We start from the raw sequence: 27779 nt of genomic DNA on the forward strand, positions 1-27779 counted from the left end.
TTTTATTCTTTTTTGCATGTTTATTTAAAAAAAATTTTGGAATTGGGTCATGGGCTAGAGGTAGAGAACAACTTCATGTCTTGTTTCAGAGTCAAGCACCCATGTTTGATTTTGATTGTTCACAAACTGCTGTAAGTCTACATATTGGAGATCCAGTGCCTCTGGCTTCCATGGACACTTAATTCCAACTTACCTCAGACTGCAAAAATATGTATAAAAAATTAAAATATAATAAAATGTTTAGCCTATTTAAATTTATAACTAGTTATAGACTGTGAAATTTTGTGATTCTGTGCGTATATCTTTATAAATGAATCAAGAATATTGTGTAATTTTATTTATTTTATTTTTCCAACAATGTAACTCTTGATATTTATTGGTAATTACATTATCAGAGTATAAACCAATATATTTTATTTCTGTTTTTAAATGTATGTTTCTTTCACTTTGTTTCTTTGTTTCTCTGTCTGTCTGTCTGTCTGTCTGTCTGTCTGTCTGTCTGTCTGTCTCTTTCTTTCTTTTTTTTCTTTCTGTGTGTATATATGTGAGTACCTGTTCCTGTAGAGATCACTGGTGTTAAGTTCTCTGGAGTTGGAGTTACATAGGGTTGTGAGCCACCATGTAGATGTGAGGAACTTAACTCAGGTCCTCTGGAAGACTAGTAAGTACTCTTAAGTACTGAACCATCTCTCTAGTGTCCCAAACACTTCCTTGCTTTGTCAGCCATGGGGACCTTGAAGCAATGGCACCTCAGAGACAATGAACATGCCCGGAGTATTTGGAATCAACCAGCTTGGCTTGGGAAAGAACTGATTTTAAGACCAGTGCACACAATATTTAAGATGAACCTGGAGTGCCGTATGGTGGCAGAAAGTAAAACCTGTAAAACACATTTAATAAAATAACAGTGAGGTTATGTAAAAAAGAAATAGTACCCAACTACAAACAAAAGAAAATGTTTAACAGCCAAAGCTTGAAAACTTGGAGGGAGAGAATAAGAGGCATTTCTGTAACTAAAATAAGTATCCTTGAGTCCATACTGATATTAGAAGTACAAGGTACAGGTTTGGCTCTGACCCTGACTCAAATCAGCTGTGCAAATACATTGGAGATGATTGGAGAAACTAGAGCATGGGCTGGTTATTTGATACTATGAAGTAATCGCCAAAAATGTTTTTTAAAGTATGATAAAATTATGGCTTTGTAATTTTGAAATCTCTTTATTAGCAATATTACTGACACATTTATGGGAGAGCAGTATATTTATGTTTGTATTATTTTTGTTTGTATTGTGTAAATAAATAGATGAAGAAGAAAGGACAAATGTCTTTCATAGGTTTCTGAACATTGGGTTTAACTAATGGTTGTGTTTCAGCGTGGTAACTAACTGCAATAGATGGGCTGCATCAATATCATACAGGAGCAGCAGAGTAAATGAACCTTGGACATATATATATATATATATATATATATATGAATAAAATTGTATTTAACAATATATTATAATACATAGCATATTATATATTTATATACTATAAATATATTTAACAATATACTATAAATATTTATATACTATGCAACTATATATAATATATACATTATTTATACTACACTAATATAAATTAGCTATGTCTTTCCAGAACCAGGGGCCACTCCTCCTTTCTTCTTGTACCTCATTTGATGTGTGGATTATGTTTTGGGTATTCCAGTTTTCTAGGTTAATATCCACTTATTAGTGAGTGCATACCATGATTCACCTTTTGAGTCTGAGTTACCTCACTTAGTATGATGTTCTCTAGCTCCATCCATTTGCCTAAGAATTTCATGAATTCATTGTTTCTAATGGCTGAATAGTACTCCATTGTGTAGATATACCACATTTTTTGTATCCACTCTTCTGTTGAGGGATACCTGGGTTCTTTCCAGCATCTGGCAATTATAAATAGGGCTGCTATGAACATAGTAGAGCATGTATCCTTATTACATGGTGGGGAATCCTCTGGGTATATGCCCAGGAGTGGTATAGCAGGATCTTCTGGAAGTGAGGTGCCCAGTTTTCGGAGGAACCGCCAGACTGCTTTCCAGAGTGGTTGTACCAATTTGCAACCCCACCAGCAGTGGAGGAGTGTTCCTCTTTCTCCGCACCCTCTCCAACACCTGCTGTCTCCTGAATTTTTAATCTTAGCCATTCTGACTGGTGTAAGATGAAATCTTAGGGTTGTTTTGATTTGCATTTCCCTAATGCCTAATGAAGTTGAGCATTTTTTAAGATGCTTCTCCGCCATCCGAAGTTCTTCAGGTGAGAATTCTTTGTTTAACTCTGTACCCCATTTTTTAATAGGGTTGTTCGGTTTTCTGGAGTCTAACTTCTTGAGTTCTTTATATATATTGGATATTAGCCCTCTATCTGATGTAGGATTGGTGAAGATCTTTTCCCAATTTGTTGGTTGCCGATCTGTCCTCTTGATGGTGTCCTTTGCCTTACAGAAACTCTGTAACCTTATGAGGTCCCATTTGTCAATTCTTGCTCTTAGAGCATACGCTATTGGTGTTCTGTTCAGAAACTTTCTCCCTGTACCGATGTCCTCAAGGGTCTTCCCCAGTTTCTTTTCTCAGTGAAACAGTATTCGGGAAAACCAGAACGGGGAACTGGGAAGGGGTGGGAGGGAGGACAGGGGAAGAGAAGGGGGCTTACGGGACTTTCGGGGAGTGGGGGGGCAAGAAAAGGGGAAATCATTTGAAATGTAAATAAATTATATCGAATAAAAAAATTAAGAAAAAAATAAATTAACTATGTTTTATACAATTAATAATATAGTACATATGATTATAATCTAATATGTTACAACAAATATATTCAGTTCTGTTTCTCTAGAGAACTCTGACTACAGTACTGACAGGAAATTTTTGAACTAGTTGCTAAGTTTTCAGTAAACTAGGATCGATTTAAAGAATAAAGTCTCTTAAATGAAAAATATACTCCTATGCACAGAGTTATTTTTCTTATCAGTTTGTAGCTCTAGAAAAGATGCCATCAAACCACATAACCTTAAACTATTTTGACACTGATGGAGATATGGGTAACTATATTTACATTCCCAGCTATCCTTACATGGTTCTACGGACCACAGTAAACTAATATATTCTACATATGATTTGAGTTTCTCTTTTCTTGTACACACTCTATTGCTGTTCTTGTTAAGCAAGATTATCTGTAATTATATATCTGTCCCTATTTTACTTTTTTGCATGGCAATCTCTGACCTCCCACCTGGTCCCCACCTCACAGTAGTCTGTCGTTCCATTCTCCATCCCCTTCTTCTCTGAGAGGGTGGGCACCCCTTGGGTGCCCCCCACACTCTGGGTCAGAGTTATGACTGTGAGAAGACCTCCCTCTCCCTCATTTGAAGCCCTGTCTTTCTTCTGGAGGTAATCTGTGTAAGTTCCCTCTCCCTACTGTTAAGCATTTCATCTGGGTCATTCCCCTTTAGCCCTGTGAGTCTCTCATGTCCCAGGTCTCTGGTGCATTCTGGAGGTCTCCCCATCCTCCTATCTCCTGAGGTTGCCTGTTTCCATTTTTCTGCTGGCCCCCAGGACTTCAGTCCTTTTCCCTCCCTCAGTGTCAGATCAGGTTCGCTTTCCTCCTCTCCCCTGCCCTGTCCACTTACACTGCAATGTCCCTCCCTCCCTCCCTCTTCACTTATGGTTGCTTTGTTCTCCCTCCCAAGTGGGACTTCAGCTCTTTGACCTTTTTGAGTTCTGTACACTGTATCTTGGATATTCTGTACTTTTCTTCTTCTTTTTTTTTTTGACTAAGAAAAAAATCCACTTATTAGTGAATACAAACCATGCATGTATTTTGTATCTGAGTTACCTCACTCAGGATGATATTTTCTAGTTCCATCCATTTGCCTGCAAAATTCAGGAAGCCCTTGTTCCTAATAGCTGAGTAGTATTTCATTGTGTAAATGAACCACATTTTCTGTATCCATTCTTCTGTCATGAGACTTCTAGGTTGTTTCCAGCTTCTGGCTATCACAAATAAGGCTGCTGTGGACATCATGGAACACATACCCCTGTGGCATGGTGGGTAATTTTATTTGGGTATATTCTCAAGAGTGGTATAGCTGCGTCTTAAGGAAGACCTATTTCCAATTTTCTGAGGAAAATTTTGCATTTCCCTCATGATTAAGAATGTTGAACATTTCTTTAGGTGTTTCTCAGCCATCCAGTATTCCTACGTTGAGAATTCTTTGTTTAGTTTTGTACCCCATTTTAGTAGGGTTATTTGGTTCTCTGTAGTCTAACTTTTAGTAGGGTTATTTGGTTCTAACTTCTTGAGTTCTTTGTATATACAGGATATTAGCCCTCTATCTCATGTAGGATTGGTAAAGATCTTTTCCCAATCTCTTGGTTGTTGTTTTGTCCTATTGACAGTGTCCTTTGCCTTACAGAAGCTTTGCAATTTTATGAGGTCCCATTTGTCAGTTCTTGATCTTACAGCAGAAGCTATTGGTGTTCTAATCAGGAACTTTTCCTCTGTGCCCATGTGCTCCAGGCTCTTTCCCACTTTCTCTTCTATTGGTTTCAGTGTATCTGGCTTTATGTGGCGGTCCTTGATCCACTTGCACTTGAGCTTTGTCCACAGAGATAATGGATAAATTTTCCTTGTTCTACATATTGACTCCCAGTTTTTGTTGAAAATGCTGTCTTTTTTCCACTCAATGGTTGTAGCTGCTTTGTCAGAGATCAAGTGAGCATAGGTGTGTGGGTTCATTTCTGGGTCTTCACTTCTATTCCATTGATCTACCTGCCTGTCTCTGTACCAATACCATACAGCTTTTTATCACTATTGCTCTGTAGTTGAGCTTCAGGTAAGGGACGGTGATTCTGCCAGAAGTTCTTTTATTGTTGAGAATAGTTTTCGCTATCCTGGTTTTTTTTTTTTTTTTTTTTTTTTTTTTTTTTGTTATTTCAAACAAATTTGGAAATTGATTTTTCTAACTCTATGAAGAATTGAGTTGGAATTTTGAGAGGGATTGCATTGAATCTGAAGATTGCTTTAGGCAAGATTGCCTTTTTTACTATATTAAGCCTGCCAATCCATGAGCATGGGAGATCTTTCCATCTTCTGAGATTTTTTTATTCGATATATTCTTCATTTACATTTCAAATAAGATCCCCTTCCTTGGAACCCCCTTCCCCCTGTTTCCCAATCACCCCCATCCCAGTTCCCAATCTTGGTATTCCCCTACACTGCTGCACTGAGCCTTTCGAGGACCAGGGGCCTGTCCTTCCTTCTTCTTGGCAATCATTTGATATGTGAATTGCTTCTTGGGTATTCTGAGCTTCTGAGATAATATCCGCTCATCAGTGAGTGCATACCATGTGTGCTTTTTTTTGTGATTGGGTCTCCTCACTCAGGATGACATTCTCCAGTTCCACCCACTTGCCTAAGAATTTTATGAATTCATTGTCTTTAATAGCTGAGTAGTATTCCACAGTGTAACTATACCACATTTTCTGTATCCATTCTTCCGTTGAGGAATATCTGGGTTCTTTCAAGATTCTGGCTATTATAAATAGGTCTGCTATAAACACAGTGAAGCATGTGTACTTCTTACACGCTGGGGAATCTTCTAGGTATATTCCCAGTAGTTGTATAGCAGGGTACTCTGGTACTACCATGCCCTTTTTTTCTGAGGAACCACCAGACTGATTTCCAGAGTGGTTGTACCAGCTTGCAACCCTACCAGCAGTGAAGGAGTGTTCCTCTTTCTCCAAATCCTTGCCAGCACCTGTTTTCTCCTGAGTTTTTGATCTTAGCCATTCTGAGAGGTGTGAGGTGAAATCTCAGGGTTGTTTCGATTTGAATTTCCCTGATCACTAAGGATTTTGAACATTTCTTTAGGTCCTTCTCAGCCATTCGATATTTCTCAGGTGAAAATTCTTTGTTTAGCTCTATACCCCAATTTTAATATGGTTATTTGGCTCTCTGGAGTCTAACTTGAGTTTTTTGTATATCTTGTATATTAGCCCTCTATCTGACGTAGGGTTAGTAAAGATCTTTTCCCAATTTGTTGGTTGCTGTTTGATTCTCTTGACAGTGTCCTTTGCCTTACAGAAACTTTGTAATTTTATGAAGTCCCATTTGTCAATTCATTTTTTAATCATTTTTTAAATTGAGTATCTTCATTTACATTGCCAATGGTAACATCTTTCCCAATTTCCCCCTCCCAAAAGCCCCCCTCCCCACCTATTCCCTACCCCTCCTCCCACCCCCTGCCTCCATGCCCCTCTACTCAACACACTCCTACCTCCCCCCAGCTCCCCCCTGTCAGTTTCCCTTTATTGGGGCCTCTATTAAGCCTTTACCAGACGAAAGACCACTACACTCAGTAATTCCCAAGAAGGCATTCCTCTGCCACATTTTTTGGCTGGAACTATGTGTACCCCTTGGTTGATGGTTCAATCCCTGGGAGTCTTGCGGTGTCTGGGTGTCCAAAGTCATTGTTCTTCCCATGGGGCTATATACCCCTTCAGCTCCTCCGGACCATCCTCCAGATCCTCTGTTGGGGACCCCAAGCTCAGTCCAATAGTTGGTTGCTAGTTATATTCAGGTAGCCTCTGTATTTGTAAGGCTCTGGCAGGGCCCCTCAGGAGACAGGCATGACATGCTCCTTTTAGTACACGCTTCTCATCATTACTATATTAATCCTGCCAATTCAAGAGCATGGAAGATTTTTCCATCTTCTTATGTCTTCTTCAATTTTTTTCTTCAAAGAGTTGAAGTTCCTGTAATACAGATCTTTCACTTGTTTGGTTAGAGTCACACCAAGATACTTTATATTGTTTGTGGCTATTGAGAAGGGTATCATTTCCCTAATTTCTTTCTCAGCCTGTTCATCCTTTGAATAAAGGAAGGCTACTGATTTGCTTGAGTTAATTTTATATCCAGTCACTTTGCTGAAGTTGTTTATCAGGTTTAGGAGTTCTCTGGTATAATTTTGGGGTCACTTACGTATACTATCCTATCACCTGCAAATAGTGATACTTTGACTTCTCCCTTTCCAATCTGAAACCCTTTGACCTCCGTTTGTTGTCTAATTGCTCTGGCTCAGACTTCCGAGAACTACATTGAACAGGAATGGAGAGAGTGGACAGCCTTGTCTAGTTCCTGATTTCAGTGGGATTGCTTCAAGTTTTTCTCCATTTAGTTTCATGTTGGCTACTGGATTTCTGTATATTGCTTTTACTATGTTTAGATATGGGCCTTGGATTCCTGATCTTTCCAAGACTTTTATCATGAAGAGGTGTTGGATTTTGTCAAATGCTTTCTCAGCATCTAATGAAATTATCATGTCATTTTTTTTCTTTGAGTTTGTTTATATAGTGGATTACATTGATGGTTTTCTGTAAATTGAACCATCTCTGAATCCTTGGGATGAAGCCAACTTGATCATGGTGGATGATCCTTTTGATGTATTCTTCGACATGCCTAGCAAGCATTTTATTGAGTATTTTTGCATCAATATTCATAAGGGAAATTGGTCTAAATTTCTCCTTCTTTGTTGGGTCTTTGTGTGTTTTAGATATCAGTGTAATTGTGGCTTCATAAAATGATTTGGGTAGTGTTTCTTATGTTTCTATTTTGTGGAATAATTTGAAGAGTAATGTTGTTAAGTCTTCTTTGAAAGTCTGGTGGAACTCTGCATTGAACCCATAGTGCAAATAGGTTCAATGGACTAGTCATGGACTTTTTTTTTTTTGGTTGGGAGACTATTGATGACTGCTTTCTATATTCCATCTTTGTTCCCAAAGTATATTTCTTGTATACAGCACTGTGTATACTGTTTACACATCTATTCTGTTTACCCTATTTTTTTATTGGTGAATTGCTTCCATTGATGTTGAGAGATATTAATGACCAATGATTGTTAGTTCCTGTTATTTTATTGTTTATGGTGGTATTGTGTGCATGTGTTTCCTTTCTTTTTTTTTGCCATAAAATGATTTTTTTGTGTTTCTTTGGTGTAGTTACCTTTCTTGTGTTGGTGTTTTCTTTTTATCATCCTCTGTTCAGTTGAGTTAGTAGAAAGATAATTGCTTACATTTGGTTTTGTCAAATAATATCTTCATTTCTCCATCCATGGTGATTGAAAGTTTTACGTGCTATAGTAGTCTGAGACATCTGTGGTCTCTTAAGGTCTTCAAGACATCTGTTTAGGATCTTTAGAATCTCAGTTGAGAAGTCAGGTGTAATTCTAATAGTTTTACCTTCATATGTTACATTTCCTTTTTCCTTGCTGCTTTTAATATACCCTCTTTATTCTGAACATTTTGTGTTTTAGTTATTATGTGGTTGAAGAGTTTCCTTTTTTGGTCCAATCTATTCTGTGTTCTGTAAGTTTATTGTATGTCAATAGCCTTTTCTTTTTTCAGTTTAGGGGTGTTTTCTTTTATGATTTTTGAAAATATTTTATATGCCTTTGAACTGGGAATTTTTACCCTATTATATTCCTATTATTCTTAGGTTTGGTCTTTTCATAGTGTCCCAGAGTTCCTGGATATTTTGAGTTAGGAATGTTTTACTTTTGGAGTTTTGTTTGTATGCATCATTTTCTTCTATTGAATTGTTTATACCTGCGATTCTCTCTTCCAGGTCTTATATTATGTTGTTGACTCTGGGGCCTATAATTATTGTTCTCTTTTCTAGGTTTTGCATCTCCAGGGTTGTGTCCATTCTTGTTGTCTCTATTGCTTCTATTTCTGTTTTTAGGTCTTGAGCAGTTTTATTCATTTCTTTCACAGATTGGATTCTATTTCCCTTTATTTTTGTAAGGGGTTTATTTATTCCCTTTTTAAAGGCCTCTATAATCTTCCTAATATTTTATTTAAGGTTATCTTTTTGTGATTCTGATTTATTAGGATAAAAAGCGATTGGCTATAGAAGCAGTTCTGGGTTCTGTTGATGCACTGGTTTGTGTTATTTTCATTCTTGCTCTTACCTTTAGTCATCTGATTGTCACTGGGGTTGGCTGGCCCTGTAGTCCCACTGGGAGTAGTTACCTGCTGGGATTTATAGTCTTGTGTAGAAGCAAGCCACCCAAACACAAGGAGAGCTGTTGGCTTGGTTGTGAGTGTAGATCTTAGTTTGCAGGTAGCACTGTAGACTAGAAGATGGAGTTGGCTTTCTTACGTGGGAGTAGGACTCCCAGGCAGAGCTCTAGCCTAGGCAGTAAGGTATTAGTTCAAGATTGCAGGTAGAAGTATGGGCCAGCAAAAAGATGGAGCTCTGAAAAGATGGAGTAGGCATAAGAGATCTCGGTTTGCTGGGGTCCTAGCAGGCAGAGGATTGGGGTATGTGTATCTCACCTGGCTGTTCCCTGTGAGAGCAGACCTCCTGAGAGACAGGCAGAGCTGTGGGCTGGGGAGAATGGTACAAATCCTGATTGCAAGTAGAGGTATGGATCAGAAGGAAGATGGAGACACCATGTAATTTTTTTTGTGAAACATTTTTGTGTATCTTAGTCTTTCACTGTAACTTTAATTTTATTATGTCTCTAAGGGTCTCTAGCCACCTACTATGAGCATATACATAGTATATGATTGAATAAGCCTTCACTATTCCATCACAATTTTATTCACTAAATGTTCTTTCCCCCTTTTTTATTTCTAAACTTTTCAAACACAAAAGTTTTCTACTAAGCAATCTGTGTGGATCACTTGAATTTAAGAAGAAACAAATTTTCATCTCTTCATACAAACATTTACACTTAGAATGTGAAAATACTTCCACGATATTTTATGGCCTTTAATTTAATTGCAGGTTTATGCAATTAAATGCTCAGATACCCTAATTTGGCAAATAATGCAAGAAAATAGAAGTGTATTATCACACAATTTTTACTGTCTTAATTATTGTTTTGATGCTGTGAACAGATACCATGACCAAGGCAACTCTTATTAGAAAAACATTTAATTGGGGTTGACTTACAGGTTTGGAGGTTCAGCCCATTATTATCAAGGGGGAAGCATGGCAGCATCCAGTCAGGCATGATGTAGGAAGAGCTAAGAGTTTTGCATCCTGTTCTGATGGCATACAGGAGAAGGCTGGCTTCCTGGGAGATAGGATGAGGGTTTTAAAGCCCATACCCACAATGACACACTACTCCCACAATGCCTTACCTTGAAATAGTGCCATTTCCTGGGTTACACATTTCTTTTTTTTTTTTTAAAGGATTTTACTTTTTATTGATATATTTTTTATTTACATTTCAAATGATTTCCCCTTTTCTGGGTCCCCACTCCCCGCAAGTCCCATAAGCCCTCTTCCCTCCCCCTGTTCCTCCATCTACCCCTTCCCTCTTCCCTGTTCTAGAATTCTCCTATACTCTTGCACTGAGTCTTTCCAGAACCAGGGGCCACTCCTCCATTCTTTTTGGACATCATTTAATTTTGGATTATGTCTTGGGCATTCAAAGTTTCTAGGCTAATATCCACTTATCAGTGAGTGCATACCATGATTGATCTTTTGAGTACTGGGTTACCTCACTTAGTATAATGTTCTCCAGCTCCATCCATTTGTCTAAGAATTTCATGAATTCATTGTTTCTAATGGCTGAATAGTACTCCATTGTGTAAATATACCACATTTTTTGTATCCATTCCTCCATTGAAGAACACCTAGGTTCTTTCCAGCTTCTGGATACTACAGATAAGGCTGCTATGAACATAGTGGAGCATGTGTCCTTATTGTATCCTGAAGAATCCTCTGGATATATGCCCAGGAGTGGTATAACAGGGTCCCCCGGAAGTGTCATGCGCAGTTTTCTGAGGAACCGTCAGACTGATTTCCAAAGTGGTTGCACCATCTTGCAATCCCACTAGCAGTGGAGGAGTGGTCCTCTTTCTCCACATCCTCGCCAACACCTGCTGTCTCCTGAGTTTTTGACCTTAGCCATTCTGACTGGTGTGAAGTGAAATCTCAGGGTTATTTTGATTTGCATTTATCTAATGATTAATGATATTGAACATTTCTTAAGGTGTTTCTCAGCTCTCCAAAGTTCTTCATGTGAAAATTCTTTGTTTAGCTCCATACCCCACTTTTTAATGGGGTTATTTTTTTCTCTGGGTTCTACTTTCTTGAGTTCTTTGTATATATTAGATATTAGCCCTCTGTCGGATTTAGGGTTGGTGAAGATCCTTTCCCAATCTGTTGGTTGACGTTTTGTCCTTTTGATAGTGTTCTTTGCCTTACAGAAACTTTGTAGTTTTATGAGGTCCCATTTGTCAATTCTTGATCTTAGAGCATAAGCTATTGGTGTTCTATTCAGGAACTTTTCCCCTGTGCCCATGTCCTCCAGGGTCTTCCCCAGTTTCTTTTCGATTAGTTTCAGATGTCAGGTTTTATGTGGAGGTCCTTGATCAACTTGGAGTTGAGCTTGGTACAAGGAGATAAGAATGGATCAATTCGCATTCTTCTGCATGCTGACCTCCAACTGAACCAGCACCATTTATTGAAAAGACTATCTTTTTTCCACTGGATGCTTTCAGCTCCATTGTCGAAGATCAAGTGACCATAGGCGTGTGGGTTCATTTCTGGGTCTTCAATCCTATTCCATTGATCTGCTTGCCTGATATTGTACCAATACCATGCAGTTTTTATCAGTATTGCTCTGTAGTAAAGTTTAAAGTCTGGGATACTGAATCCCCCTGAAGTTCTTTTACTGTTGAGAATAGTTTTAGCTATCCTGGGTTTTTTGTTATTCCAGATGAATTTGAGAATTGCTCTTTCTAGCTCTATGAAGAACTGGGTTGGGATTTTTATGGGGATAGCATTGAATCTGTAAATTGCCTTTGGCAAGATGGCCATTTAAAGTATATTAATCCTGCCAATCCTCGAGCTTGGAAGATTTTTCCATTTTCTGAGATCTTCTTCGATTTCCTTCTTCAGAGATCTGAAGTTCTTGTCATATAGGTCTTTAACTTGTTTGGTTAGAGTCACCCCAAGATACTTTATGTTGTTTATAGCTATTGTGAAGGGAGTCATTTCCCCAATTTCCTTCTCAGTCTGCTTATCCTTTGAATATATAAAGGCTACTGATTTGCTTGCGTTGATTTTGTAGCCAGCCACTTTGCTGAAGTTGCTTATCAGCTGTAGGAGTTCTCTAGTAGAGTTTTTAGGGTCACTTAAGTATATGATCATATCATCGGAAAATAGTGATAGTTTGACTTCTTCCTTTCCAGTTTGTATCCCTTTGACTTCCTTATGTTGTCTAATTGCTCTAGCTAGGACTTCAAGAACTATATTGAAAAGCTATGGAGAGAGGGGGCAGCCTTGTTTAGTCCCTGATTTTAGTGGGATTGCTTCAAGTTTCTCTCCATTTAGTTTGATGTTGGCTACCGGTTTGCTGTATATTACTTTTACTATGTTTAGATACGGGTCTTGGATTCCTGTCCTTTCCAAGACTTTTAGCATGAAAGGATGCTGAATTTTGTCAAATGCTTTTTCAGCATCTAATGAAATGATCATGTGGTTTTTTTCTTTGAGTTTGTTTATGTAGTGGATAGCATTTATGGATTTCCTTATATTGAACCATCCCTGCATCCCTGGGATGAATCCTACTTGATCATGGTGGATGATCATTTTTATGTTCTTGGATTCGGTAGGCAAGAATTTTATTTAGTATTTTCGCATCAATATTCATAAGGGAAATTGGCCTGAAATTCTCTTTCTTAGTTGGATCTTTGTGTGGTTTTGGTATTAGCGTAATAGTGGCTTCGAAGAAGGAGTTGGGTAGTGTTCCTTCTGTTTCTATTTGGTGGAAGAGTTTGAAGAGTATTGGTGTTAAGTCTTCTTTGAAGGTCTGATAAAATTCTGCACTGAAACCATCTGGTCCTGTGCTTTTTTTGGTCGGAAGCCTATCTATGACCCCTTCTATTTCTTTAGGGGTTATGGGTCTGTTTAGATGGTCTATTTGATCCTGGTTTAATTTTGGTAATTGGTATCTGTCTAAGAAAATGTCCATTTCCTCCAGATTCTCCAGTTGTGTTGAGTACAGGTTTTTTTAGTAGGATCTGATGATTTTTTGAATTTCCTCGGTTTCTGTTGTAATATCTCCGTTTTCACTTCTAATTTTGCTAATTTGGATACTTTCTCTGTGCCCTTTGGTTAGTCTGGCTAAGGGTTTATCTATCTTGTTGATTTTTTCAAAGAACCAGCTTTTGGTTTTGTTGATTCTTTGTATGGTTCTCTTGGTTTCTACTTGATTGATTTCAGCCCTGAGTTTGATGATTTCCTGTCTCCTTCTCCTCCTGGGTGAATTCGCTTCTTATTGTTCCAGGGCTTTCAGTTGTTCCGTTAATCTTCTAGTGTAAGCTCTCTCGAATTTCTTTTTGGAGGCACTCAAAGCTATGAGTTTTCCTCTTAGCACTGCTTTCATTGTGTCCCATAGATTTGTGTATGTTGTGACTTCATTTTCATTAAATTCTAAGAAATCTTTGATTTCTTTCTTCATTTCTTCCTTGACCAAGGTATCATTGAGTAGAGTATTGTTCAGTTTCCAGGTGTATGTGGGCTTTCTGTTGTTTTTACTGTTATTAATGACCACCTTTACTCCATAGTGATCTGATAGGAGGCATGGGATTCTTTCAATCTTCTTATATTTTTGAGATCTGTCTTGTGACCAACTATATGATCTATTTTGGAGAAGGTACCATGAGGTGCTGAGAAAAAGGTATATTCTTTTGCTTTGGGATGAAAAGTTCTATATACATCTGTTAACTCCAATTGGTTCAACGCTTCAATTAGTTTCACTGTCTCCCTGTTTAGTTTCTGTTTCCTGATGAATCCATTGGTGATAGTGGAGTGTTGAAGTCACCCACTATTATTGTGTTAGGTGCAATGTGTACTTTGAGCTTTAGTAAAATTTCTTTTATGAATGAGGGCAGCCTTGTATTTGGGGCATAGATGTTCAGGATTGAGAGTTCTTCTTGTTGGATTTTTCCTTTGACCAGCAAGTAGTGACCTTCCATGTCTCTTTTGATGACATTAGGTTGAAAGTCATTTTTTTCCCTCAAATTAGAATGGCAACTCCGGCTTGTTTCCTGGGACCATTTGCTTATAGAATTGTCTTCCATCCTTTTACTCTAAGGTAGTTTTTGTCTTTGACACTGAGGTGTGTTTCCTGTATGCAGCAAAATGTAGGGTCATGTTTACATAACCAGTCTGTTAGTCTATGTCTTTTTATTGGGGAATTCAGTCCATTGATGTTAAGAGATATCAAGGAGTAGTGGTTATTGCTTCCTATCATTTTTTATTTTAATTTTATACTTGTGTGGTTATTTTCTTTGGGTTTTCTGAAAGAAGCTTAATATCCTGCTTTTTTCCAGGGTATAGTTTCCCTCATTGTAATGGTGTTTTCCCCCTATTATCCTTTGTAGGGCTGGGTTTGTAGAAAGATATTGTGTAAATTTGGTTTTGTCATGGAATATCTTGGTTTCACCATCTATAGTAATTGAGAGTTTCGCTGGGTATAGTAGTCTCGGCTGGCATTTCTGTTCTCTTAGAGTCTGCAGGAGCTCCGCGTAGGATCTTCTAGCTTTCATGGTCTCTGGTGAGAAGTCTCGTGTAATTTTGATTGGTCTTCCTTTTTATGTTACTTTTTCTCTTACTGCCCTAAGTATTCTTTCTTTGTTTAGTACATTTGGAGTTTTGATTATTATGTGACTGGAGGTATTTCTGTTCTGGTCCAGTCTGTGTGGAGTTCTGTAGGCTTCTTGTATATTCATGGGCATCTCTCTCTTTAGGTTAGGGAAGTTTTCTTCCATAATTTTGTTGAAGATATTTGCTGGCCCTTTAAGTTGTAAATCTTCACTCTCATCAATGCCTATAATCCTTAGTTTTGGCTTTCTCATTGTGTCCTGGATTTCCTGGATGTTTTGGGTTACAAACTGTTTGCATTTTTCATTTTCTTTAACTGTTGAATCCATGGTTTCTATGGTATCTTCAGCATCTGAGATTCTTTCTTCTATCTCTTGTATTCTGTTGTTGATATTTGCATCTATGTCCCCTGATTTCTTCCCAAGGTTTTCTATCTCCAATGTTGTCTTCCTTTGTGCTTTCTTAGTTGTTTCTACTTCTGTTTTTAGATCCTGGAAGTTTTTGCTCAGTTCCATCATTTGCTTGTTTGTGTTTTCCTCTAATTCTTTAAGAGATTTTTGTGTTTCTTCTTTCATGACTTCTGCCTGTTGATCAAAGTTCTCCTGTATTTCATTAAGTGATTTTTGCATTTCCTCCTTATTAGCTTTTGTATTCCCCTGAATTTCTTTCAATGATTTTTGTGTTTCCCTTGTAAGGGCTTCTAATTTTTTATCCATTTTCTCCTGAATTTCTTTAAGTTTGTCCTTCATGTGTTCCTGTACCAGCATCATGACCAGTGATTTTAAATCCAAATCTTGTTTTTCTGGTGTGTTGGGGCATCCAGTACTTGCTATTGTTGGAGAATTGGTTTCAGATGCTGCCATAGTGCCTTGGTTTCTGTTAGTAACATTCCTACGTTTGGCTTTAGCCATCTAGTTCTCCCAGGCTTTAGATGGTCTTATTGTCACTGGCTGGTGCTTCGACCTACTGTGGATCTTTAAGGTTGTCTCTGCAACACTGGATGACTGGATTTCCTCTGGCACAGATTACTGATATGCTGCCTTCCTCTTTTGTGCCTTTGGAGCCCTTCTCAGTCTTGCCTCAAGCAATGTTATACTTAGCTTGTCAAGGTCAACCAGGTGTTCTCTGTCTGCTCTATTATGGAGTGAAGATGTTGTGGTAGGGGTCACTCCCTCTGTTGATTCTCACATAGGACACAGGTGCCGCGATGGACTGGCTTGCAGATGAACCACCTATGTGCTCAGTTCCTGAGTGCAGGCAGACCCCTGGCAGTTTGCACCACCAGAGATCTAAAGCTCAGGATGATACAGTACCTAGTGACCCTTTTCTGTCCTGTCAGGCAGCGAGTATGGCCGCGGGGCTTCTCTCCTTCCTCAGCTCTCTGGGCTGGACACAGGCCCTGTGCCCGGCAGGCTGGCAGACAAACCCACCTATGTACTCAGTTCCTGAGTGCAGGCAGACCCCTGGCAGTTTGCACCACCAGAGATCTAAAGCTCAGGGTGATACAGTACCTAATGGCCCTTTTCTGTCCCGGCAGGCAGCAAATAACTCCTCTGGGTTACACATTTCAAGCCATCACAGTTATCTATACATATTTTATTTACACCAGGTTCCCACCTCTACATGCAGTGTGATCTGTAATCCTGGATTCAGGAGATTTCATCAGGAACAAACAGCAGACTGCTGCTTTGATTGTGTTCAGTGCCCAGAGAATGAGGTATCCAATGAGACAGGTATGTGTTTGTGTGCGGAAGAATTTGTTGATATCTTGTCTTTTACAAAATAGAAATTTAAATGAGTCTGAAAGGAAACTGGAGACATAATACGTGTTTCAATATAACTGTTTTACTTATATCAAAAATATTCTGAACCCTGAAATGAACATTCACTGTCTTCTATAAACACACATTTTGTTCATATTATCATGGTTACATAATTTATATATTCCAAAGAATATTTAATGGAAATATTTTAGCTGTTATTCTGTCAGAAACATTTGTACATACTATTGCTATATATAGGTCTCATTGTCCTTGATCCTATGTACAATTTAAATTGACAACATGATCAGTACACAGTCTTGTTATCCTGAAAACCACATTGGATCCTGAGAGATACGAGAAGCTCCGGCTCTTTTTATTATTTAATGAAATGTATTTAAGTTATGAACTTGCTTGTAGAATAGAAGTACTTATTATGACAGAATTAGGGTAAGAGTGTAAAAACCAAAAATTCACACAAAGATGTGGTAGTTTTATTCTTTGGCCTATTGAGAGATAGAGGAAAGATTTGTAATATGTATTTGTTGCTTGACATATAGCTTGGAATATGTTGTTGAGAACATTAAAAGACTTTACCTCAAATAGTGCAAAGTGAGGAAATACATCTGATTTGATGATTGTCTTCTGAATGTCAAATATATGCAAAAATTTATGTATTCTGATATTGACATGCAAAAATCACTCACACCTACAATCATACACTCAAGTATATACTTTTATGCATACCACATATACATAATATTCTCCTAAGTATATTTTAGTTGAAAGGTAATTACATCCCCTTCTATTTCTCTATTCAGCACTATTAGCCTTGCTTCAAACTGTTATATATGTCTCCTCTATTCTAATATTAGTATCAAAAGGACAAGAGATACACTGTATATACATTAATTAAGAATAAATTCAGTACAAGGAGAAAAGAATAGATGGATTTTCTTTCTTCTATATGCTGACTACCAGTTGAACCAATACCATTTGTTGAAAAGGCTATCTCTTTTCCACTGGGTGGTTTTAACTTCTTTGTCAAAGAGCAAATGACTTTAGTTGTGCAGGTTTATTTCTGGGTCTTCAATTCCATTCCATTGATCAACCTGCCTGTCACTGTACCAATACCATGCAGTTTTTAACACTATTGCTCTGTAGTACTGCTTGATATCTAGGATACTGATTCCCCCCAAAGTTCTTTTACTGTTGAGAATAGTTTTAGCTATCTTGGGTTTTTTGTTATTCCAGATGAGTTTGCAAATTGGTCTTTCTAACTCTATGAAGAATTGAGTTGGGATTTTGATGGGGATTGCATTAAATTTTTATATTGCTTTTGGCACAATGGCATTTTTACTTTATTAATCTTGCCAATCCATGAGCATGGGATATTTTTCCATCTTCTGAGGTCTTCTTTGATTTTTTTCAGAGACTTGAAGTTCCTGGCATACAGATCTTTCACTTGTTTCGTTAGAGTCACACCAAGATACTTTACATTGTTTGTGGCTATTGTGAAGGGTGTCATTTCCACAATTTCTTTCTCAGCCTGTTTATTCTTTGAGTATAGGCAGGCTACTGATTTGCTTAAGTTAATTTTATATGTGGTCACTTTGCTGAAGTTGTTTATCAGCTGTCGGATTTCTTTGATAAAGTTTTTGGGGTCACTTAACTATACTATCCAATCATCTGCAACTAGTGATAGTTTGACTTCTTCCTTTCCAATCTGTATCCATTTGACCTCCCTTTGTTGCCCAATTTCTCTAGCTAGAACTTCAAGCACTATATTGAATAGATATGAAGAGAGAGGGCTTCAAGTAGTGGTATTGCTTCAAGTTTCTCTCCATTTAGTTTCATGTTATCTACTTGCTTGCTGTATATTCCTTTTTAAAAAATTCTATATTCTTTGTTTACATTCCAAATGCTTTCCCTTTTCCTGGTCCCCCTCCCCATTGCCATGAGTCCCATAAGCTCTCTCCCCTCTGCCAATTTCCCAATCACCCCCTTCCATTTCTCTCTCCTGGTACTCCCCTACAATTCTGGATCAAGCCATTCCAAGACCAGGGACTTCTTCCTTCTTCTTGGGAATCATTTGATATGCTAATTATGTCTGGAGTATTCAGAGCTTCTGGGCTAATTAATGTCCACTTATCAGTGATTGTATTCCATGTGTTTTCTATTGTGATTGGGTTACCTCACTTAGGATAATATTTTCCAGTTCCAACCATTTGCCTAAAAACTTCATGAATTCATTGTTTTTAATTGCTGAGTAGTATTCCATTGTGTAAATATACCACATTTTCTGTATCCATTCCTCCATTGAGGGACATCTGGGTTCTTTACAGCTTCTGGCTATTATAAATAAGGCTGCTATGAGCATAGTGGACCATGTGCCCTTACTGCATGCCGGGGAATCCTCTGGGTACATGCTCAGGAGTAGTATAGCAAGGTCCTCTGGTAGTGTCATACCCAGCTTTCTGAGGAACTGCCAGACTGATTTCCATCTTGCAATCTGATTTCCATCTGATGACCATCTTGCAATCCCACCAGCAGTTTAGGAGTGTTCCTCTTTCTCCACATCCTCGCCAACAGCTACTGTGTCCTGAGTTTTTAATCTTATCCATTCTGACTGGTGAGCAGTGAAATCTCAGGGTTGTTTTGATTTGAATTTCCCTAATGACTAATGATGTTGAACATTTTTTTTTAACTTTTTATTTCCAATATTCTTTGTTTATATTCAAAATGATTTTCCCTTTCCCGGTTTCCCCCTCCCCATAAGTTCCTTCTTAAGGTGCTTCTTAGCCATTCAAAATTTTCCAGATGAAAATTCTTTGCTTAGCTCTGTACCCCATTTTTAATAGGGTTATTTGGCTCTCTGCAGTCTAACTTCTTGAGTTCTTTCTATATATTGGATATTAGCCCTCTGTTGGATGTAGGGTTGGTGAAGATCTTTTCCCAATTTGTTGGTTACCATTTTGTCCTTTTGACAGTGTCCTTTGCCTTACAGAAACTTTGTAATTTTATGAGGTTCCATTTGTCAATTTTTGATATTAGAGCATAAGCTATTGGTGTTCTGTTCAGGAACTTTTCCCCTGTGCTCATGTCCTCAAGGTTCTTATACAGTTTCTTTTCTAGTAGTTTCTTTTTTTTTTTTTAAACCTTGCTTGTTCTTTTTTCATTTGTTATATTCTTTATTTACATTTTAAGTGATTTTCCCTTTCCTTTATCACCCCTCCCTGAAAGTCTCATAAGCCCTCTTCCCTCCCCCCTTTTACCCAATCCACCCCTTCCCACTTCCCTGTGTTACAGAAACTTTGTAATTTTATGAGGTCCGATTTGTCAGTTCTTGATCGTAGACTATAAGTTATTGGTGTTCTGTTCAGGAACTTTTTCCCTGTGCCCATGTCCTCAAGGGTGTTCCCCAGTGTCTTTTATTTTCAATGTGTTTGGTTTTATGTGGATGTCCTTAATCCACTAGGAGTTGTGCTTAGTACAAGGAGATAAGAATGGATCAATTTGCATTCTTCTGCATGCTGACCTCCAGTTGAACCAGCACCATTTGTTGAAAAGGCTATCTTTTTTCCCACTGGATGGTTTTAGCTCCTTTGTTGAGGATCAAGTGACCATAGGTGTGTGGGTTCATTTCTGGGTCTTCAGTTCTATTTCATTGAACTACTTCCCTGTCACTGTACCAATACCATGCAGTTTTAAACACTATTGCTCTATAATACTGCTTGAGGTCGGGGATACTAATTCCCCAGGAGTTCTTTTACTGTTGCCACAATTACCCTGATACCAGAACCAAACAAATATTCAATAGAGAAAGAGAAATTCAGACTAATTTCCCTAATGAATATCGATGCAAAAATACTCAATAAAATTCTTGCCAATCGAATCCAAGAACACATCAAAATGATTATTCACCATGATCAAGTAGGCTTCATCCCAGGGATGCAGGATGGTTCAATATATGGAAATGAATCAATGCAATCCACTACATAAACAAACCTAAAGAAAAAAAAACACATAGTCATTTCATTACATGCTGAAAAATCTTTTGACAAAATTCAGCATCCTTTCATGCTCAAAGTCTTGGAAAGAACAGGAATTCAAGGCCCATACCTAAACATAGTAAAATCAATATTCAGCAAACAGGTAGCCAACATCAAACTAAATGGAGAGAAGGTTGAAGCAATCCCACTAAAATCAGGGACTAGACAAGGCTATCCTCTCTCTCCATATCTTTTCAATATAGTACTTGAAGTCCTAGCTAGAGCAATTAGACAACATAATGAGGTCAAAGGGATACAAATTGGAAAGGAAGAATCAAACTATCATTTTTCACAGTTCATATGATAGTATACTTAAGTGACTCAAAAAACTCCCCCAAAGAAATCCTACAGCTGATAAACAACTTAATCAAAGTGACTGGATATAAAATCAACTCAAGCAAATCAGTGGCCTTCTTATACTCAAAGGAGAAGCAGGCTGAGAATGAAATTAGAGAAATAACACCTTTCATAATAGCCACAAACAATATAAAGTATCTTGGTGTGAGTCTAACCAAAGAAGTGAAAGATCTGTATGACAAGAACTTCATGTCTCTGAAGAAGGAAATAGAAGACCTCAGAAAATGGAAACACTTCCATGCTCGTGGATCGGCAGGATTAATAAAGTAAAAATGGCCATCTTGCCAAAAGCAATATACAGATTCAATGCAATCCTCACCAATATTCCAACTCAGTTCTTTATAGTTAGAAAGAGCAATTCTCAAATTAATCTTGAATAACCAAGATAGTGAAGACTATTCTCAGCAGTAAAATAACTTCTGTATATTCCTTTTACTACGTTTAGATATTGGTGTTGAATTCCTGATATTTCCAAGACTTTTAACATGAAGGGATGCTGAATTTTGTCAAATGATTTTTTAGCATCTAATGAAATGCCCATGTGTTTTTTCATTGAGTTTGTTTATGTAGTGGATTACATTGATGGATTTCCATATGTTGAACCATTCTTGTATCCTTGGGATAAGGCCTATTTGATTGTAGTGAATGATTATTTTAATGTGTTCTTGGATTCAGATGGCATGGATTTTTTTTTGAGTATTTTTGCACAGATATTCATAAGTGAAATTGGTCTGAAGTTCTCTTTCTTTGTTGGATCTTTATATGGTTTTGGTATCAGTGAAATTGTGACTTCATAGAACAAGTTGTGTAGTGTTCCTTCTGTTCCTATTTTGTGGCATATTTTGGAGAGTGTTCATATTAGTTCTTCTTTGAAAGCTGCTAGAATTCTGGACTAAAACCACCTGGCCCTGTGCTATCTTTGGTAGAGCATCTTTTTGGGTATGTGTCCAGGTGTGGTATAGTTGTGTCTTCAGATTGAACTATTTCCAACTTTTTGAAGAACCATAAAATTGTTTTCTAGAGAAGTTGTACAAGTTTGCAGGAGTGTTCACTTTTCTCCATTTCTGGGTCCAAAATGTGCTGTCACTTGAGTTTTTGATCTTTGCCATTCTGATTGCTGTAAAGTGAATCTCAGGGTTGTTTTGAGCTGCATTTCTGTGGTCGCTCAGCATATTGAACAATTCTGTAAGTGCTCCTCAGCCATTCAAGATGCCCATATTGAGAATTATCTTTAGCTCTGTACCCCATTTTTAATAGGGTTATTTGGTTGTCTGGAATCTAAATTTTTGAGTTCTTTGTATTTTGTGGATAATAACCCTTGTTCAGGGAAGATCTTTTCTCAATATGCAGGATATATATTTTTTTGTCCCATTGACGGTATCCTTTGTCTTACCAAAGGCTTTCAGTTTTTTGTGAAGTCCCATTTTCAAATTGTTGACTTTAGACTCTGAGACATTGGTGTTCTGTTCAGGATATTTTCTTCTGTTCCAATAACATGTTCAAGGCTATTTCCCCACTTTCTCTTCCATTAGATTCAGTGTATCTGGTTTTATGTTCTGGTCGTTGATACATTTGGACTTTAGTTTTGTGCAGGATGATAAATATGGATTGATTTCCACTTTTCTACATGCAAGTCACCAGGTAGACCAGCACTACTTTTTGAAGATTCTTTCATTTTCCACTTTATGGTTTTGGATTCTTTGTTAAAGATCAAATGTATATCGCTGTGGGGATTTATTTCTGGGTCTTTGATTCTATGCTATTGATTCACCTGTCTGTCTCTGTATTAATATCATGTGGTCTTCATCACTATTTCTCTGTAGTACGGTTGCAAGTCAGGCATGGTTATCACCACAGAAGTTCTATTATTTTCTAGAATTATTGTGATTATCCTGTGATTTTTGTTTTCCATATGAGGTTGAGAATTGCTCTTTACATGCCCTTGAAGAATTGCGTTGCAAATTTGATAGGAATTATATTGAACCTGCCGATTGCTTTTGGTCACATGGTTATTTTCACTGTTAATCCTATTGCTCTGTGAACACTGGGGATCTTTCTGTCTTCTGAGTTCTTCTATGCCCTCTGTCAGAGACTTGAAGTTCATGACATACATATCTCTCACTTGCTTAGTTGTATTTACACCATGATATCTTATAATATTTGTGGCTATTGTGACCGTTTTTGTTTCTCTAATTTCTTTCTCAGCAATTATGAATTTCTACAAAGGATGGCTATTGACTTGTTTTAGTGTAATTTTATATCACGCCATTTTGCTGAAGTTGTTTATTAGCTTTAGAAATTCTCTGGTAGAATTTTGGGGATCGCTTATGTATATGATTACTTCTTCAAATAGTAATACCTTGACTTCTTCCTTTCTAATTTTTATCCCATTGATCCCCATTTGTTGTCTAATTGTTCTAGAAATAATTTCAAATAGTATATTTAGAAGATAGGGAGAGAATTAGCATCCTTGTCTTGCCCCTGATTTTAATGTTATTGCTTCAACATTCTCTCCATTTAATTTGATGTTGCCTATTGGCTCAGTGTATACTGTTTTTTTATTATGTTTACACACATGTCATGAATTTCTGATCTCTTCAAAACTTTATTTATTTATTTTTATTTTTTATTTTTTCAAGTTAAAAAATATATTATTTTATTTCATGCTCATTGCTGTTTTGCTTGCATGCATTTTGTGTGAGTATATTAGATCCCATGGAATAGGAGTTGAAGACATCTGTGAGCTCCCCCATGGGTTCAGGTACTTGAACCCTGGTCCTCTCACAGAGCTGTCAAAGGATGGTGTTAACTGCTGAGCCATCTCTCTACAATTCACTAACTTTTTAGTTTTTTTAAAATTAAACTAATGAAATTTATTTTAAAACAGAACTCAGTATCACCATTTTTTTAAGTCTTTGTTTTTGAGGTATGTTTCTTGTATGAAATAGAATGATGGATTTCTTTAAGTATCCAGCCTGTCAGCCTGTGTCTTTTTATTGGGGAGTTGAGTCTGCTGATGTTTCTAGAGAAGGCACGTTTCTAGAGAAGTGACAGAATATAATACTGCATCTTCAGGCAGCAGGATTACAAAAAATAAAACAAAACAAACAAACAAAAAACATTGGATTGTTAGAGGTTTTAAAATTCTGGAGCCAACCCTTATTGGCCCACTTTCTTCAACTCAGCCATAGCTTCTAGTCCTTTCAAAATGTGGCACTCAATAGTGGCTAAGCAGACAAATCTGACACTATGTGTGCCATTTTCATCCAAACAACCACATGCAACCCCCTTTTGGTTACTTACAGTTTTTGTCATAATAATAACGATGAAATTCATAATAAAATGAAGTTATTCTATTTTCATAAGTACTTATTATTTATCAGTTTCAAAACTTTTAAAATCAAAATCAGAAAGCAAATTATATACTTAAACATTTAATGTCCTAGAGATTCACCTATTTGAAATCTTTTACATTATGATTTTTAAAAACTTTTATCAATATCAGAGATAATGCTTATAAGTAAGTGTCTTCTCTCTTTATCTTGAAAGTCGTATGTTACACTACCAGGGATGTACTGTTCCAGAGCAGCATGATATTACCGCTTCCTACAACATCAAAGAAAAGAATTGTTGCTGAACAACAAAATGTTTATTGTGATATCCTCTGATTAATACAGATACTAAATGATCAAGTGTATAATGAGGAAATTTATTAAGGTTTCTTGTTAATGTTCTCCAGCAGATCTGGAACAGTGTGTGAGCTGTCTACCTGATGAGTATGCCAACACAGAACACACACACTGCCTGAAAAGACATCTCTCCTATCTGGCCTATGAAGACCCATTGGGAATGTCTCTTGCTTGCATGTCCCTGTGTTTCTCTGTACTCACAAGTCTTGTATTTGGTATTTTTGTGAAATACAGTGACACTCCCATTGTGAAGGCCAACAACCGCAATCTCAGTTACATCCTACTAATCTCCATCACACTCTGTTTCCTCTGTGCTTTGCTTTTTATTGGGCATCCGAACATGGGTACCTGCATCCTGCAGCAGACCACATTTGGTATCTTTTTCACAGTGGCTTTATCTAGTGTCTTGGCCAAGACAATTACTGTGGTTCTGGCTTTCAAGATTACTACTCCAAGAAGAATGAGATCAATGTTGATATCAGGGGCACCTAACTTTGTCATTCCCCTCTGTACCCTGCTCCAACTTGTTCTCTGTGGAATTTGGCTAGCAGTATCACCTCCTTTTATTGATACAGATACACAATCTGAACATGGGCAGATCACCATTGTGTGCAACAAAGGCTCAGTCATTGCATTCCACTTTGTCCTGGGATATTTGGGATCCTTGGCTGTGGGTAGCTTCACTGTGGCTTTCTTAGCCCGGAATCTGCCTGATAGATTCAATGAAGCCAAATTTCTAACCTTCAGCATGCTGGTGTTCTGCAGTGTGTGGGTCACCTTCCTTCCTGTCTACCACAGCACCAAAGGGAAGGACATGGTGGCTGTGGAGGTCTTCTCCATTTTGGCTTCCAGTGCAGGGCTTTTAGTCTGCATTTTTGTTCCAAAGTGTTATGTTATTTTGATAAGACCTGATTCAAACTGTCTTCAAAATTATAGGAATAAATTACTTTATTAAAACTTGCATAGTATTACATTTTTAGATTATACTTAAAATATCTGTATTCATTTTCCTGGGAATAAGCACCTTATCCATTTTCAGATTTAATCAGTTGCCTGTTGCACTTTTTGTAGGGTTGAGGCCTTTTGATATTTTCTTCATCCAGTTTAGCATGTTCTTTTATGTCTTTCTTGTTTAGCTCACATTTTGGAGACATGTGGGTGAGAATATATGTTATAGCTTCTATTTCCAGAAAACATATCCTCACCACAAGCTCTATAATTCATTGACCCTCAAGATATTTGCTTTCTAGAGAAAGCATTCAATCTCCTGGATGAGAAGATCCTCAGCTGGGTAGGAGGCAGATTCAGCTGAGCTTGCTCCCCTGTACTGTAAGTCAATGGCCATTACACGAAGTGGAAATAGTGTCTCTTTGCCAAGTTAGCTCTTAGAACTTGAGACAACAAAACAGCTTCCTCTTGGGCAAACAGAATAGTGCTAGAGCTTTGCTGTGGAGGATTGGTTGCAGTGTGTCAGAGAACTGTGTCACTAACACATTGGAAGCTGAATGCTCAGAAGGCCGTCTGGATTGTTTTTAAACAGAACAATGTGAAAACACTCAAGAGTGAAAAGTTGCATTTAATGGGTGATCACTTCTAGGTTCCTATTACCAGAATGATTTGAGTATCAGTCTGACTTTCCATATTTGGTAACATAAGTAAATGTTAAGACCTGGGATATTGTTTTAGCACCAAAATTTCTAGATCAACACACCAGTGAAGCCTAAGTGATGGATGTGAAAAGGAGGTGGAATGATTGATTGCAAGAGACAGAGGTAATGGGTTACTTCACAGAGGCATTGTTATCCAGAAGCAAAGGAACTGATGATTGTACGAACACATAGATTTTGGAAGCATGAATAATATATGCACAGGTACAAGCCATAAAATATCCTAGTAGTGCAAGTGGACATGGACTCCAAGTCCTATCCCTGAACAAATATTTTTCTTTTCATATCTGTGGACAAGAGAAAATCAGTTTTCTACAGTGTAGTTGTAGAGGTCATGTCATCCACATTTCAGAGAAGGGTCATGTCTTATGTTGTAGTTTAAAAGCATAATACATATTCAGAAAGACTAAGAACAAAAATTCAGGAGAAAATACATGCTGGTGAGGATGTGGAGAAGGAGGAACATTCCTCCAGTGTTGGTGGGGTTACAAGATGGCACAACCAGTCTGGAAATCAGTCTGGCTGTTCCTCAGAAAACTAGTCATGATACTACTGGAGGACCCCACCATACCACTCCTGAGCATATACCCAGAGGATTCCCCAGTATGTAATAAGGATACATGCTCCACTATGTTTATAGCAGCCCTATTTACAATAGCCAGAATCTGGAAAGAACCCAGATGTCCCTCAGTGGAGGAATGGATACAGAAAATGTGGTATATATACACAATGGTGTACTATTCAGCCATTAAAAAACAATGAATTCTTGAAATTCTTAGACAAATGGATGGAACTGGAGAATATTATCCTGAGTGAGGTAACCCAATCACAAAAGAGCACGCATGGTGTGCACTCACTGGTAAGTGGATATCAGCCTTGAAGCTTGGAATACCCAAGACACAATTCACATATCAAATGATGCCCAAGAAGAAGGAAGGAGTGGCCCCAGATCCTGGAAAGGTTCAGGGCAGCAGTGTAGGGGAATACCAGCACAGGGAAGTGGGAAGGGATGGATTGGGGAACAGGAGGAGGAAAAAGGGCTTGTGCGGCTTTCGGGGAGAGGGGATCCTTGAAAGGGGATATCATTTGAAATGAAATAAAGAATATATCAAATAAAAATAAAAGAAAAACACAATACAAATTTCATGTGATTTTCTTTTGTGTATGTTGTGGGGCACTTTTGTTTGTTTCTTTAGGTTTTGTTTCATCTTATTCTTTTTTCTTTGTTTGTTACAATTTCCATTTTAAACGTTGGTGTTTTTCAGAGATGGAAAAGATTTAACACAAAATTGGATTCATAGATAGGTGGAAAGGATTGGCATGCCATTTGAAAGTGGGTGGGGAAATAGGATCAAATATATATTCAAAAAATCTAGTAAAAATTAAATTAGACATATGTACATATATAGTATATCTAAATGGGTGCACATTCATATACAAACATTAAAGACATCTGTATGTCATTACAATTCTCCAACATCCACAGAGATGTTACAAGAGCCTCAGTATCAAACATGATATATTTTCCATGGTAATCCTCAAGGCTCTCAAATTATAAATGTGAATATTCAATCTATTGCTTCCCAGGA

At 37.6% G+C, this 27779-nt stretch overlaps 1 protein-coding gene across 1 annotated transcript in view; it reads left to right on the forward strand.

Annotated features, from left to right (window-relative positions):
• The window catches only part of LOC127670586 (vomeronasal type-2 receptor 116-like), a 38587-nt gene extending 13109 nt beyond the window's left edge, over positions 1-25478 (forward strand). The window contains exons 5-6 of the mRNA XM_052165084.1: positions 16275-16398; positions 24577-25478. Of these exons, the coding sequence (XP_052021044.1) occupies positions 16275-16398; positions 24577-25478 (1026 nt within the window). The remainder of the gene's footprint in view (positions 1-16274; positions 16399-24576) is intronic.
• Positions 25479-27779: the final 2301 nt, after the last annotated feature.

The sequence above is a fragment of the Apodemus sylvaticus genome, chromosome 20 (genome assembly GCF_947179515.1).
Source record: "Apodemus sylvaticus chromosome 20, mApoSyl1.1, whole genome shotgun sequence".
Taxonomy (NCBI): Eukaryota; Metazoa; Chordata; class Mammalia; order Rodentia; family Muridae; genus Apodemus; species Apodemus sylvaticus.